General features: G+C 25.6%; 3 protein-coding genes across 3 annotated transcripts; 1 reads left to right on the plus strand and 2 right to left on the minus strand.

The window, feature by feature from the left end:
- The first annotated feature begins 485 nt into the window (after positions 1-485).
- On the plus strand, positions 486-5339 carry LOC128963504 (organic cation transporter protein-like). Its single transcript, XM_054310018.1, has 12 exons — positions 486-781; positions 842-946; positions 1139-1397; positions 1649-1965; positions 2040-2214; positions 2276-2580; positions 2641-2835; positions 3437-3598; positions 3903-4158; positions 4229-4545; positions 4612-5103; positions 5178-5339. Exons 1-12 carry the CDS (start codon positions 584-586, stop codon positions 5337-5339), a joined length of 2943 nt encoding a protein of 980 aa, XP_054165993.1. The 5' UTR covers positions 486-583.
- Positions 5340-11774: 6435 nt separating this feature from the next.
- On the minus strand, positions 11775-15843 carry LOC128963505 (solute carrier family 22 member 3-like). Its single transcript, XM_054310019.1, has 12 exons — positions 15650-15843; positions 15464-15568; positions 15141-15399; positions 14754-15073; positions 14208-14690; positions 13994-14139; positions 13420-13615; positions 13250-13354; positions 12929-13187; positions 12656-12866; positions 12005-12362; positions 11775-11930 (listed from the first exon to the last, which is right to left on the minus strand). Exons 1-12 carry the CDS (start codon positions 15833-15835, stop codon positions 11775-11777), a joined length of 2784 nt encoding a protein of 927 aa, XP_054165994.1. The 5' UTR covers positions 15836-15843.
- Positions 15844-16511: 668 nt separating this feature from the next.
- Positions 16512-18387, minus strand: LOC128963506 (organic cation transporter protein-like; the record flags this gene model as incomplete). The annotated part of the gene is made up of 6 exons (XM_054310021.1): positions 18193-18387; positions 17977-18081; positions 17654-17912; positions 17313-17597; positions 16712-17223; positions 16512-16649 (listed from the first exon to the last, which is right to left on the minus strand). Coding segments are annotated over exons 1-6 (1494 nt in total), but the record flags the coding sequence as incomplete, so codon positions are not given.
- Positions 18388-18857: the final 470 nt, after the last annotated feature.

Genomic DNA, 18857 nt, shown 5'->3' on the forward strand with positions numbered 1-18857 from the left:
TTTTATTATTTACTAAAATTTTAAAGTTGATTGAGTTAATTATTTAATAAACAAATTGTAGTGTATTTTAATAATTTAATAATAAACTAGATTACATCTTTGATTGTTTCAATTTATTATTTTTAATATGTGGGCTTATTTTATACCCATTTACAAAAATCAATGAAATTTACATAAAATATAACATAATTTTTATAACTATTTCAAAATTTTGTCTTTAAATGTGATATAATTATACATGAAATTAAAAGAGTCGCCTAAAAACTAGTTTAAACTCATGATTAATAGTCCATAAACTACTTTATGTTTTATTTAATATGTTTTTATTTCTCAATTTCAACTGATATCTAAAATACACCTTTATTTGTAAATGATGTAACAATTTTTTTTAAAAAAATAATTAATTAATTTTTAATCTAAAAACTATAATGATATATTGATACAAATTTGAAATGATTTAATTGATATTAAAATATAATGTTAAAATATAGTTTTTTTGTTAACTTAAGTGTTTGTGGCGCTGTGTTTGAAATTTATAACTAATTTTATTGTTACACAAATAAGTTGTGTAAACATTTGAATAATGAGTGAATTAACCGAAGAGGAAAAGTTTAAGACAAAAGACATATCGGATATAATCGGCGAATGGGGTGTTTGGCAGAGAAATCTCATGATTTATGTCTTTATTTTGATGACTATATTGGCTTACAATGACCTGGGATTCAGTTTCTTTGCTTATCAGCCGGAGTTTTGGTGCAATGATGTGCCCATAGATTATGAGGTAATTATTTGACCGCACATTTCAATAGTGATATTATATGTAATAAATTTTAATTATTAGAATAAAACTATTGATATGAAATGCAATCAATTTATAAATACCAGTCAAGTGTGCACTCAATGGAAGTTTAATTCACAGGAATTTGATAAATCAATCATATCTGAGGTCAGCTTTTTAATCGTCTATTATTATTATACTATATTTTATATGTAAATCAACACTATATATATATATATATATATATATATACTGTATAAATTTATATATTATAATTATTTAAATCTACTTTATAAATACAAATATATTAAATATTAATATTAAGGTAATGTTCTTTATTTATTATTATTGTAATTATAGTTTAATTTAGTATGCGATCGGTCAAACTTAGCATCACTTACACAATCATTTTATATGTTGGGATATGTGGTATCGGGTCTAATATTGTCATCACTTCCCGATAGATATGGTCGCCGACCACTTTGTTATATATACTTTCTCATAGAGATAATTGCATTGATTGCATGTGCCTTATCTGTGAATGTATATCAATACATAATTTTCCGCTTATTTGCCGGTATTGGCGGCTGTGGTCGTAGTGGTTGTATGTGTACAACATGTATGTTATTAATATTGTTTTACAGTATTTTAATACAACTAAATGATTATTTTATATCTAATATTGAAAAAAAAACAGTTTATTGTGTTTGTTATATTATTCTAAAATTATATTTAGTTATAATATTATTGAGTCAAATATTTTATTAATACATTTAGTAAAAAGTAATTTCTATAAATTATAAAATTAAATTTATAAGATAATATAAATAATAAAATAATTTGAAATACTATTTTTTATTATAATTTTAGTGATGGAGAATTTGGGTCCAAAACATCGATCAGATATATACCTGTCATCAGGTATGGGATGGTTAGTTGGATACTGTTTAATACCTATTGTGGCCTATTATGTGCGTGATTTCCGATACATGCATTGGGCAATAGTCTGTCCACTTGTTTGTATGGTTTGTTGGCTTTTCTTTTTAAATGAGTCGCCGCGTTGGCTCATAACCACCGGTCGCACGGAAAAAGCCAAACGGGTTTTGCGCGGTATTTGTGAACAAAACGGGTTGAATACCGACAACTTTGAAGAAAAATTTACCGAACTTAAGACACATATACATCTGGTATGATATCAGTATTATTTATATATATATATATATATATCTTTGATTATAAATCTAATGAAATATATGGTCAGAATCGACAAAAAGAGAAGTCATTTACATCCTTTGATTTGGTTCGCACACCAAATCTTCGCAAGTATTCACTGATATTTTGCATATCATGGCTTGTAATCGGTTTAGTCTATTATGGATTCAGTCTAAATATGGCTGATTTTGGTGGAAATGTTTACTTATCTTTTCTATTGGGAGGTCTGTGAATTAGGCCTTAATATTAAAATAAATTATATGTTAAGACCAATGATTTTTATAGGTGTTGTTGAGTTTCCCTCATCTATTATATCAATTTTCACAATTCGTTATTTTGGTCGTAAAAAATCATTTTTTGGTTTTCTCGTCATTATATCATTGGCCTCATTAGCTGTCATCCCATCGACATCAACAGTACTTAAAGTCACGTTTGCATTGATCGGTAAGTTTGCTGTCGGCACTGTCTGGTGGGTCGTTGAAGTGTACGTACCTGAGCTCTATCCGACGCTAATGCGTAACTGTGCTTCGGGTTCATCACAAGCCATGGCAAGACTAGGATCAACTGTATCACCATTTATGGGAGGATTGGTATAAAAATAAATATGAAGTTTAAAATAAATATTATATTATTTGTTTCTCTGTTTTTAGGCATCGAAATATAGTCTTACTTTTGTTATGATATTTTATGCGACTATTTCAATGATTAGTGCATTTCTGTCTCTATTATTGCCCGAAACTAAAGGTAAGGAATTGCCGGACACTTTGGCTGACGTCGAGTATTTGGAAACAGATAAGCCGTACGCTGTTAACGACACAACCGATGATAATGGACTACTCGACCAAAAAATTTAATATTATATTTATTTATATATTTACTGTAATATTATTTGTTTAAATTTTAATTAATCTCTTAAATAATATATTATTATATTAAATCATTTTAAAATTTAAAGAAAAATTAAATAAAGAAATATTAGAAAATTTATAAAAACATAATTTAAAGCATAATTACCAATTATTTTAATCTATAATTATATTAATATTTTATATAAATTTTATCAAAATAAATGTATTAGTAATTCATATAATAGACATTAATATATCATAAGTAAGTGATTAATAAAATTAATAAAAATATAAACATTTAATTAATTTAATCAATTGAAATACTTTACTTAAAATATTAAAATACATAAAAATACAGATATACTATTATTATATTTAGTGTATAAATAAATTACTACTTAATAGGGAAACAGCACTCAAAGTACTTTTTGATAAATATTGATTAATTAGATTTGATAGATACGATTGTTTATAGTATATAATAAGCAATTAAATAAATTAAAAATTAATTGGCGGTTTTGATCTTCAATAAATAATTGTCATATATTACTAATATTATGTTACACTAAAAATAATGGAAAATTTTAATGAATCAAAGACTCATGTGTCCGATATCATCGGTCAATGGGGTAAATGGCAAACAAATGTATTTATTTTTGGGTTTGTCATTCACGCTATGAATGCCATCAGTAATATGAGTTATACATTTCACTCATATAAAAATCAATTTTGGTGTAATGATATGCCAATTGATTATCCGGTAAATATAATTTTTAAAATAATTTATATCTTTACTATTTAACTATAAAGTTTATATCATTTTATTATTAACTAATAAGTTGTATAATAATTACAATATTATATAACAGAATAAAACACAATCAATGAAATGCAATCAATTTATAAATCCAAACGAGTCGTGTACTGAATGGCAATACGATAGGACACAATTCAAGAGATCACTCGTTACTGAAGTAAGTTTTAAATGTTTGTTACAATAATGTAAAAAATTTAACAAAAATATTAAATATTATTAAAATGTATTTATATTTATGAAAATCCAGTTTAATTTAGTGTGCGATAATTCAAACGTGGCTTCAATAACTCAAGCATCGTATTATATATCATATATAGTAAATGGATTAGTATTGGCTGACCTAATGGACAGATATGGCAGAAAACCAATTATATTAATCGCTATTATTATAGAGGCATTGGGATTGTTATCGTGCGGTCTATCAGTAAATATGGTTCAATACGCAATATCCCGATTTTTTGTGGGATTAGGATCTGCTGGAAGAGGAGCTATTGGCACCATTGGTTAGATTTGTGCTGAATTAACAATCAAAATGTGTTATAATATTAATAACAATATATTTTTATTTCTCAGTACTTGAATATTTAACACCTAAACATAGATCGGATATAAGTATATTATTGGGATTGGGTTGGGTTGTCGGTTATGTTTTAGTACCAGTCTATGCCTATTGGTTACAAGACTTTCGTCTAATGAATTTTGGTGCCGTTGTGTGGACCACACTATTAATAGTTTGGTGGTATTTCATTGACGAATCTCCCCGTTGGCTAATCACAAGTGGACAGTTAGATAAAGCAGAGACAACTATGAGAAAGATATTGAAATTGAACGGCAAAAGTGATGAACATTTGAAACAACAACTCATTGAATTATCACAACATTTAGATAAAGTAAGTTTTTAAAGTTTAATCATATAATTTATGATTTCAATTGTGTTTTTGCACTTATAATAACAGCTAAAAACTGAAAATGAAATCAAACAAAAAGTATCAGTAATTGATTTGTTTAAAACAAGTAAATTAAGACGATATACAATAATTAACATATATATTGGCACTGTTTTGGCATTTATTTATTACGGATTTAGTCTAAATATGGATCATTTTGGCGGAAATTTTTATATAACATTTATGTTGTCAGGACTGGTAGAGTTGCCAATCAATGTCCTCACTATACTTACAATGAAATATATCCGACGAAATCCATTGTTCGCTTCGTATGTCATTATTGTGGCCATTGCTTCATTGGGCGTCACTTTTGCTGGTAATCACACTGTTTTGAAAGTCATGTTTGCATTGATAGGAAAGGCCGGTGTGACCAGTGGTTGGACAGTATATGGTATGCATTGTAGTGAAATTTTTCCTACTTTACTACGAAGTAGAGGACAAGGACTCATATCGTTTATTTCAAGAGTTGGTCCAATCACTGCCCCATTCATGAAAGATCTGGTAAATTGTTTTTTTTAATAATTAATTATATAATTAATGTTATTTATATTATTTTGAATTTTTCTACTCTATAGGCAGAGGCAACACATTTATCAGTAGTTATGGTTATCTATATAATTACCTCATTATCTGCAGCTTTGTTGACCTTTCTATTGCCCGAAACAAAAGATATTGAATTACCCGACACTATCGTACAGACAAAAACATTAGGAAAAGATGTCAAAGATTTGCCATAATTTGTTTGTTTCAATTATCTGATGTTAATTTTGTCAAAATATTCAATAGTAAAATATAACAAACTAAATATTGTATACTATAAACATTATAATCAATAATTTATTGAAGATATTTTTTGCATACCGGTATTACAATAATAATTATAATATTGTCAAATAGGTAATAACTTTTTGTAAAAACACAGATATGTGTCATTAACCGTTAAATTTTGAGTAAACTTCTCAAACATATAATAAACTCATTATTGGTTAAACTAAAGTCTAATAATTAGACTATCATTAAAGTCATTATTTTTAAAATTATTTTGTAAGTCATTTAGTTTTATTTATACTTATCTTTTTATATAAGTATACATTAAATTTACAAAATTCTGATATAATATTTTATGTTTTATAAATTATTACTAATTATTTTTAAAGATAAAAAATATTATTCAGCAACTTTAAATATTTTAGACTATAAAATTTAATAAAAAAAATAGTAGCATTAATAAAAAGATATTAAATATATAAATAATTTTTAATTTTATCAATATTTAATAAATTAAATTTTTATTTATTTTAAATCAAATATTTTATTTATCTTTATAAATATAAACAAGTAATATAATTTATATTAATAAATGTTAATAATATATATATTAATTTTTAAAAATTTCTATATACAGTACTGTACAGTATATTACATGTAGTTTTTTATATAATAAAAGGTTATCAATCGTGTGTATGTGTGCTTTGATCCCATTCCCATATATTACTACACTTATAATTAAAAAACATTTTCTATTTTTAAGAACAATTTTGTATTTTATATGTAATTAATTTTTGACAATAAGAAAGTATTTTTTTCACACCAACTAATTATTACATTTAACGTTATATTTTTATAATTTTACTCAGCATTTATCTAATAGTTAATAATTTAGTAATTGTTAAAATAACATAAATGTACGATATTGACCTTGATGATTTTTTAATTATGATAAATATGCAAATTATGCCTAATTTTGTCACTTTAATAAATCACTATATTTATAATAGTTAATTTTATAATATTTAATGTTTCTAATTATAAATCTTAAAACTTTAAATATAGTTAACCATAGTTTATCAATATGTTTATCATAATTTATTATAATTTAGTCATATAATTTTTTTTATTGATTTTAATAGTATTTTAATGACAACTTAACAAATAGACTTTAAATTTTAAAATTTTAGTAACTTATAAATTAATAAAATTATTTTATAATAATAAATTAACAAAGAAATAAACAATAGTCTACTAAAATGTGTTTTGAAAATTATTGTTATAACTTATAACTATAAATCAATAATTATAATATAAATAAAATATTAGTTATACTTTAATTTTAATAACATTTATGGTTAGTTAACTGTTATATAATCATTACTACGTGTTGTATTCATTTCAGTTTTAAAAACCTTAAAAATTGTTTATTTAAAGCTAAAAAATAATTGTTATTTAATAAAAAAAAAATTCAGTTAACTTTTTAAGACTATTCTAAAATGTATTTTTCATTATCACTCTTTAAAATATATCATATTATAGTACTAGTATTGTATAACCATGTTATGTACCAAAAACTATAAAAATAATAATCAGAAATTTTATTTGTTTATCAATGAAGCATCAAATTTAATCAATAATTTAAAATAAACTTTTGTAAAAATAAACTAATTTATAAAGTCTAAATGATAATTATATCAAAATAAAAAAGATAAACTATTAAATTGAATGGCAATTTGAAAATTTTTAAGACATATTTTGTAGCATATCTACGATATATTGAATACTATGCAAAATGGTAGTGCAGTACACAAATATTTAGATAATTATTCATATTTTTTACACACGAAAACAATTAGAGTGTAAACTATATTCACAAATATATACATAAAACCAATTGATGATACAATTAATATTTAAACTATTGCAGTAATTAATGTATATAAAGAAGCTATTGATGTTATGCATGAAATGTATCATATATTTACCATATATCATACAGTATTATATTATACTATACTATACTAATACATATGATATGTGTTAGTAGTGGTACAATGCCTATCATATCTATAATAAATTTTGTGAAATCATGTGTAACTTAATTTGGTTGTTCAATACCAGTGATGATAAGCAACTATTTAGTTAACATAACCTCATCATAGGGTATATACCTGTTTTTATATGAAACCAATAATAACTTATTAAATACACAATTTTGTTTGTTTGTTACAATGCCATTATCATCAACTTTTTACACAATATTGGTATCTATTTTTAAAAAAGTGATATTTCTTTTTTTATCAACAAATAAAAATCTAGCAATTAAATTGTAATTTAAAAACATTTCTATTATTATTTTTGTTCACAAAAGTTAAAAACACTTTTAATCATTTAAATTACACTTTTTAATAGAAGAAATGAGTTTTTTAGTGTAAAGTAAACCCAAAAACTGTTTTTAGTTGAAAAGATTTGTGTGCAATGAGAAGTGCCTATAGTTTTGCATTATTATTGCAAAACTGAAAAACTTTTTTAATTATAAAATATTGTGGGACCATATAAATCATGAAAATACTTACTAAAATTTTTATTTTTATTGAAGTGTTAATAATAATATTATTGAATGATAAACGATATCAATGTTTTGCATTTCGATCAATATTTCGTGCACTAAGTCCTACTTATAGTCCTACTTATGATGACATCGTACATGAATTACCTTTTAGAGGGCATATGAGACAACCTCCCAGACCTCCACATTTATTTTCTCGACCTCCTGACGCTATTGGCGTACTCGGAGGTCCACCAATACCTCTTCCTAATCACAGACCTAACCATCCAAATAATGCTTATCGACCACCACTTGCATCTCCATCGCCATCAGCGCCGTTACAAAAGTCACAGCGAGTGGCGGCCACCAGAAATATACCAGTGTTTACAACTCAGGAACAGTTAGCTATAATACAAGAATTAAATGACAAAATTGCTAAAGATTTTCAACGCAAATATAAGACTAATCCGAAAGTCGATCAATTGATGTCAGCGTCAGATGTTAAGGACAAACCGTGTAGTGATAAGTCTAAGAATAGATTTGAAGAAATTACTGACAAACGTAAGTCACGAAAGCGTCAAAAAATGAAGAGTAAAGGAGTGGACAAAGACTATGTTGTGGCTCATTATAGTGAAGAAGACGCTCTTCCATCTGAATTAGAAACAGATACTGATATCACTTCCAATGATGAAGAAGAGGTCAAACAAGTTTATTACACAAAATCAAACAATGATTTATTATCAAACACTGACTATTATGATGACGACAATGTCGACGATAGAGACAAAGAAATTGTTGAAAACAAAGTTGAAGTTAAAGTACAGCCAAAATCTCAGAAAAGTGCGATCAAAGAGTTTGAAGATTTGGAAAAAATGCTAAAAGATGTGTTCAAAAATGTCGATTTATCTCTTTATACCGACCGACCGCTCGGTAAACGTCTGGTCGCCAGTAGTAGTGAAATCCATGGCATTAATGACAAAGATATGATGAATACTAACGATATAACTGGCAATAATTTAGTGCACAAAACTATCGGCGAAGTCCGCAATTGGAATACCTTTAGACCTAATCAGGGATTTTCTAAGAATCAGCCGAGGAATAGGAGACGACCGACAATGAACCGACATTTCAATGCCAGACCAACCTTTACAAGGCATCGACCGACAAGACTAATGGGTGGACACCGTTTTCATCACAATCTAGAATTTCCTTTTGATTTTAATCATGATATCGACCGAAACGATAGCAAATTTTCAAGTAAATCAAATTTGATAACAAGTAATAGCAATACTAAACAAAATATTGATAATAATAATAATAATAAAGATTTTTATACTTACGACAGTGTTATAAATAATGGGACCAACTCTATGATTAAAAATTATAATTACAATCAAAAAAATGTACTCAATAATAAATATAATAATTATAATACTTATTCAAAATTAGCCGATAGAAATGCATTTGAATCATCTGGTTACCTTGATCAATTACCACAATCTATTAATGTATAATTATATTTTTTATAATCTATTTGCTAAATATATAAGACGTAAGATATTATTGTAATTTATCATACATTGTATTATTTTAATATATTTTTTTATGTTATTATATATTTAGTTGTTATATCTGTAAATTATTTAATAAGTTGTAATTAATTTTTTAAATAAATATCATAAAATAAAAAAATTACTGTATATACTTTAATAATTATAATCTATTAATATTGACCCACTAATAATAAATCTAATCTATAATATATTTAGAAATACATAATACCATTACATAGTTGTGATATATTTTAAATGCTGTTAAGCAATAATCAAAAGTAAATAAGTAAAGTATTTTTAGTTAATGTACAAATATAGTAGTTTAATAACATTAAAAATTTAATTTAAAATGTGTCGAAATATTGACATTTAAGGTATAAGTTTATATTTTGTGACTATAACCGAGACAAATAGATATTTAACGATAAAATTACACCTAATTTAATAATCTAATAAAAATCATATTTAATGTTACTTTCAGTTTAATAGTTTTATTATGAATTAAATTAATGTAAATAAATATAATATAAGTTAATTTATTGGTATTTCTAAATTAATTACAAATTAAAATGATTAATTATTAGATATCTAACTATTTTAATTAAAAACGTATATATACAATATTGTACATGTAATTTATATATTATAAAAAATTAATTTTAAATTATATGTATAAATACAATATCTTTTTAATAAAATATTTAACTGTAAACTGGTTATACTGTATATTGCATACTGTATCAGTAATTAAAATTAGACTATAAAATTAAATTGCACATACAAACAAGCACAAATAAAATGAGAAATTATAATTTTTTCTTATATTAAAAAACAATGTTTTATATAAATTTTCAAAAGAAAAATGAAAAAGAAAAAATATGGAAAATTTTTGGGGTGTATAGAGTAGGGATTTACTTTTATTATTGAATATATTATATTGCATTTTTGAAAAACTATTTTTCACAATTTCAAAATCAAGGATGGGTTAAGAGAAAATGGGATGAAATTCCCAGAAAAGCAGGAAAATATCGTCAATAATTTTCTTAAATTTTAGAATATTTTCTTAAATTCATAAATTTTTAATTAAACTTATAAAAATTAAAAGTAAATCTGACTAAAATACAAGTAAGAATGATTAAATAATTATAATTTATTATTATTACAATATATTAATTGTCTTAAAATATTATTTTAATTATAACATATTTTTTTTTATAAATAAATAAATCATTTTTAAGTTATTCTGTTATAAATGTTTATTTAAATATTGTTATATTTAGATGAATATTAATGTAATACTTGTAAAAGATTAGGTTTTAATAAAATAATTGCAGTCGTGTTTTGATGATATTTAAAATAACTTTATTTATAAATTCATTAAAATTAAAATACATTAAATTATTATTAACTGATTAAATGAGTGAAGAGTTAACATAAGTGTAGTGACAATTGATGTGTGCTTTAGGACCACTTTCTCAACACTGAAGTGCGTGACTTCAATAACTAACTATATATATATAAAGTGACATATATTAGTGGACACTATGTTTAATTAACATGAGTTTGCATATATTATATGCAATACAATATATGGCAATAAAAGCCGATAAAATTAAAATTAGACTTAAAATAAAATAAATGCATTAATATAATAAAATAATATAAATGGTTATACATTAGGATATATTTGATGTACTGATATAAAGGATAATTGATATAAAGGTTAGTTATATTTGTAATGTAAGTAATGTGTATGTATACAGTATATGTATATATAGTAAAATTAAACAATAAAATTAAATATGTGTTAAAAGCATTGCTATGCATATGTAGTATTAAAGTGTTAAAAGTAATGCTATATGTATTGTATATGTAATGCTAAAAGCATTGGTATGCGTGTGAGTTAAACGGGTGACCATTGATGTCCAGTGTTATCACCTTAACTGATTTATCCATAAAAATAACTGATACTATATAAAACTATAGATATTAAACTACTTAAATATAAAAATTAATTTTAATCGGCCACCGGCTAAGGGTAGTTATGCAACTTTTAATTTTTGTAAAATAAAAAAATGCTGTATATCTTACATACTAATTATTTTTTTTAAATATTTAAACTCAACTAATTCTTAAATATTGTTAATAAGTATTCTTAATTGTTTAATATTTATTTTATTTTGACTAAAATTTTAAAAATAAATAATAATTAACATTTAAAGATATAAAAATTATATATGTAATAATTACTTTTAAGATAACTATTACTATTTTATTATTATTTTAATATTAATAACAATTTATTTTTTCATAGAAGTGCCTAATTTTTCTACATCTTCTAAAGTGTCGGGTATTTCGTTATCTTTAGTTTCGGGTAAATAAAGAGTGAGTACARCACTGAGTGTACTGAGGACAGCATAAACAACCATTACAAATGATAGGCTCGTTTTTATTATCTATTTAAAGCATAAAAAAATTATTTTTAATTTTAAATAAAATTATAATTTTAATCACAATATTCAATGCTTACCAGATTTCCGATAAAAGGTGAACTAATTGATCCGATCTGTCCAATCACTTGTGAAGCTCCAGAACCTGTATTTCTCACAACTGTTGGATATATTTCAGTACACATAAGTGCCTGAACAGACCATCCGGCAGTTATGGCAAACTTTCCTATCAGTGCTAAAACTATCTTAAGAAATGAACTTTTGGCCGGAATAACAGCAATACAAGAAATGGTTACTAATATCATAAACATTGCGCTAAGTTTTCGACGACCAATAAATCTTAATAAAAGTGGTGTCACTAACTGTGACGGCAACTCTACCAGTCCTGACAATAGGAAAGATATGTAAAAATTGCCGCCAAAGTCGGCCATATTATAACTGAATCCAAAGTATATTAAAGAGTTAGTGATAGACGAATACCATATTATAAATGTATATTTGCGTAATAATGCAACTTTCAATATATCAATTATATTTAGATTTTTGCTATTATTATTTGACTCCTATAATTTAATAATGAAGTAATAATAAAAAAGCAAATAAAATATTTTAAAAATAATACCGATTCCCGTATATGATTAGCAATTTGATTGATTTTTTGTCTTAAATTTTTGTCATTTTTGCCATTAGTTTTCATTGCTTTTTGTATAGTAATCTCTGCTTTATCTAACTGTCCATTAGCTAACTGCCAGCGCGGAGACTCGTATAGAAAGTAAAACCAAATTAAAATTAATAGCAACAGTAGTATTGATGTAATTGTCATATAACGAAAATCCTGCAATAAATATGCAAATCCAGGCAAAAGTACATAACCTAATACCCAACCGATATAACACAATAGTATAGCGTCTGACCGATATTTGGGACCACAGCTTTCTAATACTAAAAATATTAGTTAAAAATTAAAAAATATTTTTAAAACTTTAATTGGTTTAATGTATTACATATTGCATAGACAATAGAAAGTCCTCCCGCGTGACCCAAACCAACGATCAAACGGGATATCATATATTGATATATATTATATGAAAAGGCACACGAAATCAATGCCAATAATTCTAATATATAGCACAACCATAGTATTGGTCTTCGGCCATAAATATCGGAATAATGAGATAGTATTAGTCCCGAACCCACGTATCCAAACATAAACATTGATTGTGTGAGAGATGCAAAGTATTGACGATCGCATACCAAATCAAACTTCATTTTAATATTTTTTTTAATTAATATTAATTAAAATAAAAAATAAATTTCTCGCTTACTTCAGTGATAATTGATTTATAAAATTGAGTTTTATTGTATTGCCATTGAGTACAACTCTCATTGGGATTTGTATATGAATTACAGGTAATATCATTAGTTATGTTCTTAAAATAATGATTAAAAAAATTATAAAATATTTATTCTACAAATATATAATTATATGAAATACTTTATTGATTTCATTTGCGGGAACATCAGCGCACCAGTAGTCGACATTCATGGCGTGAAAATTATAACCCATACTGATATATGCAGAAACAGATTCATATAAAAATATATAAGCAGCCAATTGAAACTGCCAGCGACCCCATTGACCCACCAAATCGGCCAAATGTTTTGGATCACTTTCAGTTGACACCATAATTCTTGTATAAATTAAAAATTAAAATTTAAAATACAAATTTCACATGAAATTAATTTTGTTTAATAATCTACAATTTTATTCATTAAGTAATCATGAATTTATATTTATTATATAATTTTTAAATATATATATATTAAAATCAATCAACTCTAATTTATGATTTTACATTATATTGTTTATATAAATTGATAAATTATTGACATATTGACAGTAAATGTAAACAATTAACATTTAATTAGACCATTTTTTATAATTGACTTTATTGATTACATTATATATCATATTACTTTATTAACTAATACTAATAATAATAATCTCAAAAAACCTATAATCTAAACAATTATAATATTATGTAATATTATTTTTAGTGTGTTTTGAGATAGTTTTGCCCAAATTTTCTGCGTCTTCTATAGTGTCGGGCACTTCTCTGTCTTTAGTTTCCGGTAAATACAAGCCGAGTATAGCGCCGACAGTACTGAGTATGGCATAAATTATCATAACAAATGCCAAACTAGTTTTCAGTGTCTAATTTTAATTAAATAAAAAATATTTTATAAATTATTTAATATGTTTTACTATAGAAATATTATTACCAGATTCCCCATAAACGGTGCACTAATAGATCCGATTCGTGTGACTACTGATGCGACACCATTACCGGTAACTCTAATAACTGTGGGATAGATTTCATTGCCATGAATGGCAACAATACTCCATGAGGTACTAATGGCAAACTTGCTTATTAAAGCCAGTAATACTTTAAGCCATGAACTGGTCGCTGGTATTACAGCAATACAAGAGACCGATACTATTAGCATAAATAATGCAAACAGTTTTCGGCGACCAATAAATCTTAATAAAAGTGGTGTCAATAGCTGTGACGGTAACTCTACCAGTCCTGACAATAAAAAAGTTATATAGAAATTGCCGCCAAAGTCAACCATATTAAAACTTAGTCCATAATAAATTAGTGCATTAACCATGTTTTGGTACCATAATATAAATGTATATTTGCGTATATTTGGAGTTTTAAACAAATCTAACAAATTAATACGTTTGCCACCATTTTTAGATTCCTATTTTATGATAATATTAATTTTAATTAATAAAAATAATTATAAAATAACAACAATTAATACCGATTTTCGTATAGTATCTGCTATTTGATTGATTTGTTGCCGTAGATTATCAGTACTTTTTCTATTCATTTTCAATGCCTTTGCAATATTAACCTCTGCTTTATCCAACTGTCCGTTAGCTAACTGCCAACGCGGCGATTCATGCATAAAGTAAAGCCATACTAACATTAACATCATGGGAATGGTTGATATGAATGTCAAATAACGAAAGTCTTGTATTAGGTATGCAATACCCGGTAAAATCATATAACCCACTACCCAACCGATACCCGTAAGCAATACTATATCTGATCGATGTTTAGGACCACAACATTCAAGTACTATTTAAATAATTATTTTTAGTATTTTAATTAAATAAACAAAACAACAATTTGTAACAATACTCACAAATGGTAAATATACTCCAACCGCCTCCTGAATGTGCTAAACCAACAAACATACGGGAAATCATATACTGATAAATATTGTATGAAAATGTACACGAAATAAGACCCAACACCTCAATTGTATAGCAAATCAATGCAACCGGTTTGCGGCCATATTTATCACTACAATAGGATACTATGATACCCGCGATTACATATCCCATCATAAACATTGATTGTGTTAGCGATGCATAATATGAACGATCGCACACTAAATCAAACTATTTTTTAATTATCAATTTAATAAAAATAATTTGCTAATAAAAATATTAACTGTATGTTTACTTCAATAATTATTGACTTATAAAACTGAGTCCTATTATAATGCCATTGAGTGCACCGTTCAGTCGGATTAACAAATGAATGGCATTTCATTTCTTCTGTTATATTCTGAAATAAAATAGTTATATATTTTAAAAACAAAAAAGACATAAATATAAAAAAACTATTTATTTATTTTGATTATATTACTGTATAATTATGAGGCACATCGTGACACCAGTAGTCTACAGTTTTTGCATGAAAACTATAACCAATATTAATAAATGCTGAGACGGCTGTCAACATAAAAACATAACTGACCAATTGAAACTGCCATTTACCCCATTCACCCACTATATCGGCTAAATGTTTGGTTTGGTCAACAGGTTTTGCCATTTTTTACTATTTGCTTAACTATTACATTAGATTACATTTATTAGTAAATGAAAATATTTTTTCCAAATATGTTGAAAAGTTATTCAAATATATCAATATATTTTTATTGTATTAACATTGAAACTTTTACAAAGATAAAGATGCAATTTTATACAGGGTGAATTAATAATAGAGACAGGAAAACTAACTATATTTTTATAAATTATATATTAATATTTAAGTCAAACACAAAATAAAAATCTATTTGTAATTTATATTATAATTTACATATAATTTACTAAAATTGATATGTCTATTGATCACACAAGTAAAACACTAAGACTTAATTGATCGTTAATTTGGTATTACCCTGTACAATCAATTATTTATTTATTGAATGATTATTGAAATCTCATGTTTATGTTAAACATATATTAACTTAAAGTACTACAAGTAATTAATGTGTGAGATTAATGTAGTTTTGATATTTTAATAAAAAAATTGACATTTGACAACCTTGATAATAAATAAAACATAATTTAATCAATTTAGGCTTGTACAGTAATCTAAACTAGTAATCAAAAATAGTAGTACACAAAATTTAATAAATTAAAAATTTATTTTATTATAAATATTTTTTTATAAAATCTAATAATTTTAATTACTATTATTTCTTATTTTTATTAATTTTTAAATTTAAGACATTTTCCGCCTCTTCTATAGTATCGGGTATTTCGCGTCCTTTAGTTTCTGGTAAAAGTAATACCAATAGTGCACTGACTAATGAAAGTAAACCATACAATATCATAACCACCGCTAGACTAGTGTTTGCAGCCTATGTGTGAAATCAATTAAATAAAATGTTTGATATATTTTCTAAATAATGATAAAATATACCAAATTTCTCATAAAAGGAGAACTAATAGAACCAATCCTAGAGAAAACCGATGCCATTCCCTGTCCTCGTTGTCTGAGGACAGTTGGATAGAGTTCAGGTCCGTGAATAGCCATAACATTCCAGGCACTGTTGACACCAAACTTTGCCATCAATGCAAAAGTAACTTTAAGCCAATCAGACTGGGAAGGGATGATTGCAAAACATGAGGCGCTCGTCATAAACAAAAATAGTGAGAATAGAGTTCGGCGACCCATAACTCGGAGTAGAAATACACACAATATCTGTGACGGCAGTTCTACCAGTCCTGACAATAGGAACGTTATGTAAAAATTGCCGCCAAAGTCACCTATATTTAAACTGAAGCCATAATAGAGAAGTGCTTCAACAATCCATGTATACCACAATATAAAACTTATTTTACGGAGAAGTGGTGTCTTAACTAAATCCAAAGCCGTGTAATTTCTTTGAGATTCGCCCTCTGTTTGGGTCTTGATTTTAATTTTTTTTATTTGTTTTTGTTTGTTTGTAAAATACAAATTTTGTTTTACAAATTAAATATTTGACAAACCTTTTTAAGATATGCTGACAATTCATTTAAATTTTGCTTTAGATTTACATCGCTTTTACCATTTAATTTCAATGCGTTTTTCAGTGTTACCTCTGCTTTATCTAACTGTCCAACAGTTATCTGCCAACGGGGTGATTCGTAAAACCAATAAAACCAGATAAACATTGTAGATAATGGAACCAATGATATTAATTGTAGATATTTATAATCTTGTAGCCAATAGGCCAGTCCGGGTATACTTGCGTAGCCTAAAAGCCAGCCAACTCCTCCTAATAGACTAACATCTGACCGATATTTAGAGCCAATGCATTCAAGCACTTTAAAAAAAATAAATAATTAAGTTTTTATAGATTTATATAACATATATACAAACTAATTATATATATAGTCATTCCTCGACCAGAGCTACCCATTCCTACTAAAAATCTTGCAAATGAATAAAAATAAATATTTGTTGACAGAGCACACAATAATATGCCGAAAATTTCAATTGAAAAGGACAGCCATACTATGGGACGTCTGCCATATTTATCGGAGTAATGGGCAAACACCAGACCCGATACTACGTATCCCAACATAAATAAAGTTTGAGATATTGAAGCAAAGTTTGATCGACTACACACTAAATCAAACTTTTAAAAATAATTAATATTATAATTTAATTAATATTAAAATTTCATTTTTACAAATAAATACTTCAGTTATAATAGAGTTACCAAACTGTGTCCTATCGTATTGCCATTCAGTGCAGCTCTCATTGGGTGACAAAAACTTAAAACATTTCATATCTTCAGTTTTATTCTAATTAATTAATTTTTAAAATTATTGCTTAATTACAACTAATTTTTTAAATATATATATATATATATATATATATATATATATATATATATATATATATAAATTGTATACCAGATAATCAATGGGAACATCACTACACCAAAAATCATTATTGTAGGCATGAAAACTGTAGCCCATATTGTTTATGGCAGCAAATGACCATAATATGAAACAATAGGCAACAAAATGAAACTGCCATTTACCCCATTCACCCACTATATCGGCGATATGTTTAACACTGGACTTGTCTTTAGCTGATTCAGACATTTCCAATAATTACTTAAAAATAACAGCTTTATTAATAAATTAAGTAATTTTTAATACTTTACTTTTCATTAACAAATGACAATTTAAATTTTTACTAAAGTGCTAAACTATAAATAAATTATATCACACGATATTTTATATAAACTATTAGATTGGTTCGATACTAGGGTATGATAAAAGTGTAATTATATCAAAATATTTTAGGAAAGTTCCCGCAAAAGTTCCAGGTCTTAATTTTGCATAATCAAATCAATTGAACATTGTTTAAAACAAATAATTAACATGGTAAAATAAAGATAAATAATTTGGTAAAAGATGGTAAAAGAAAATATTCAACAAAATGATACTATAATACAATTAGGACTTGTAATGATTCCAAGGATGGAAAGTTCCCTAATAAAATCCCTACAAATTTTCCGGAAAATATTTATTTTCCCTACCTATCTTGTTAGAAGAGAAAATATAATTTA

This window comes from Oppia nitens, unplaced genomic scaffold, assembly GCF_028296485.1.
Source record: "Oppia nitens isolate AA-2021 unplaced genomic scaffold, nextdenovo-longstitch-racon4-pilon3 scaffold7_pilon_pilon_pilon, whole genome shotgun sequence".
Classification (NCBI taxonomy): Eukaryota; Metazoa; Arthropoda; class Arachnida; order Sarcoptiformes; family Oppiidae; genus Oppia; species Oppia nitens.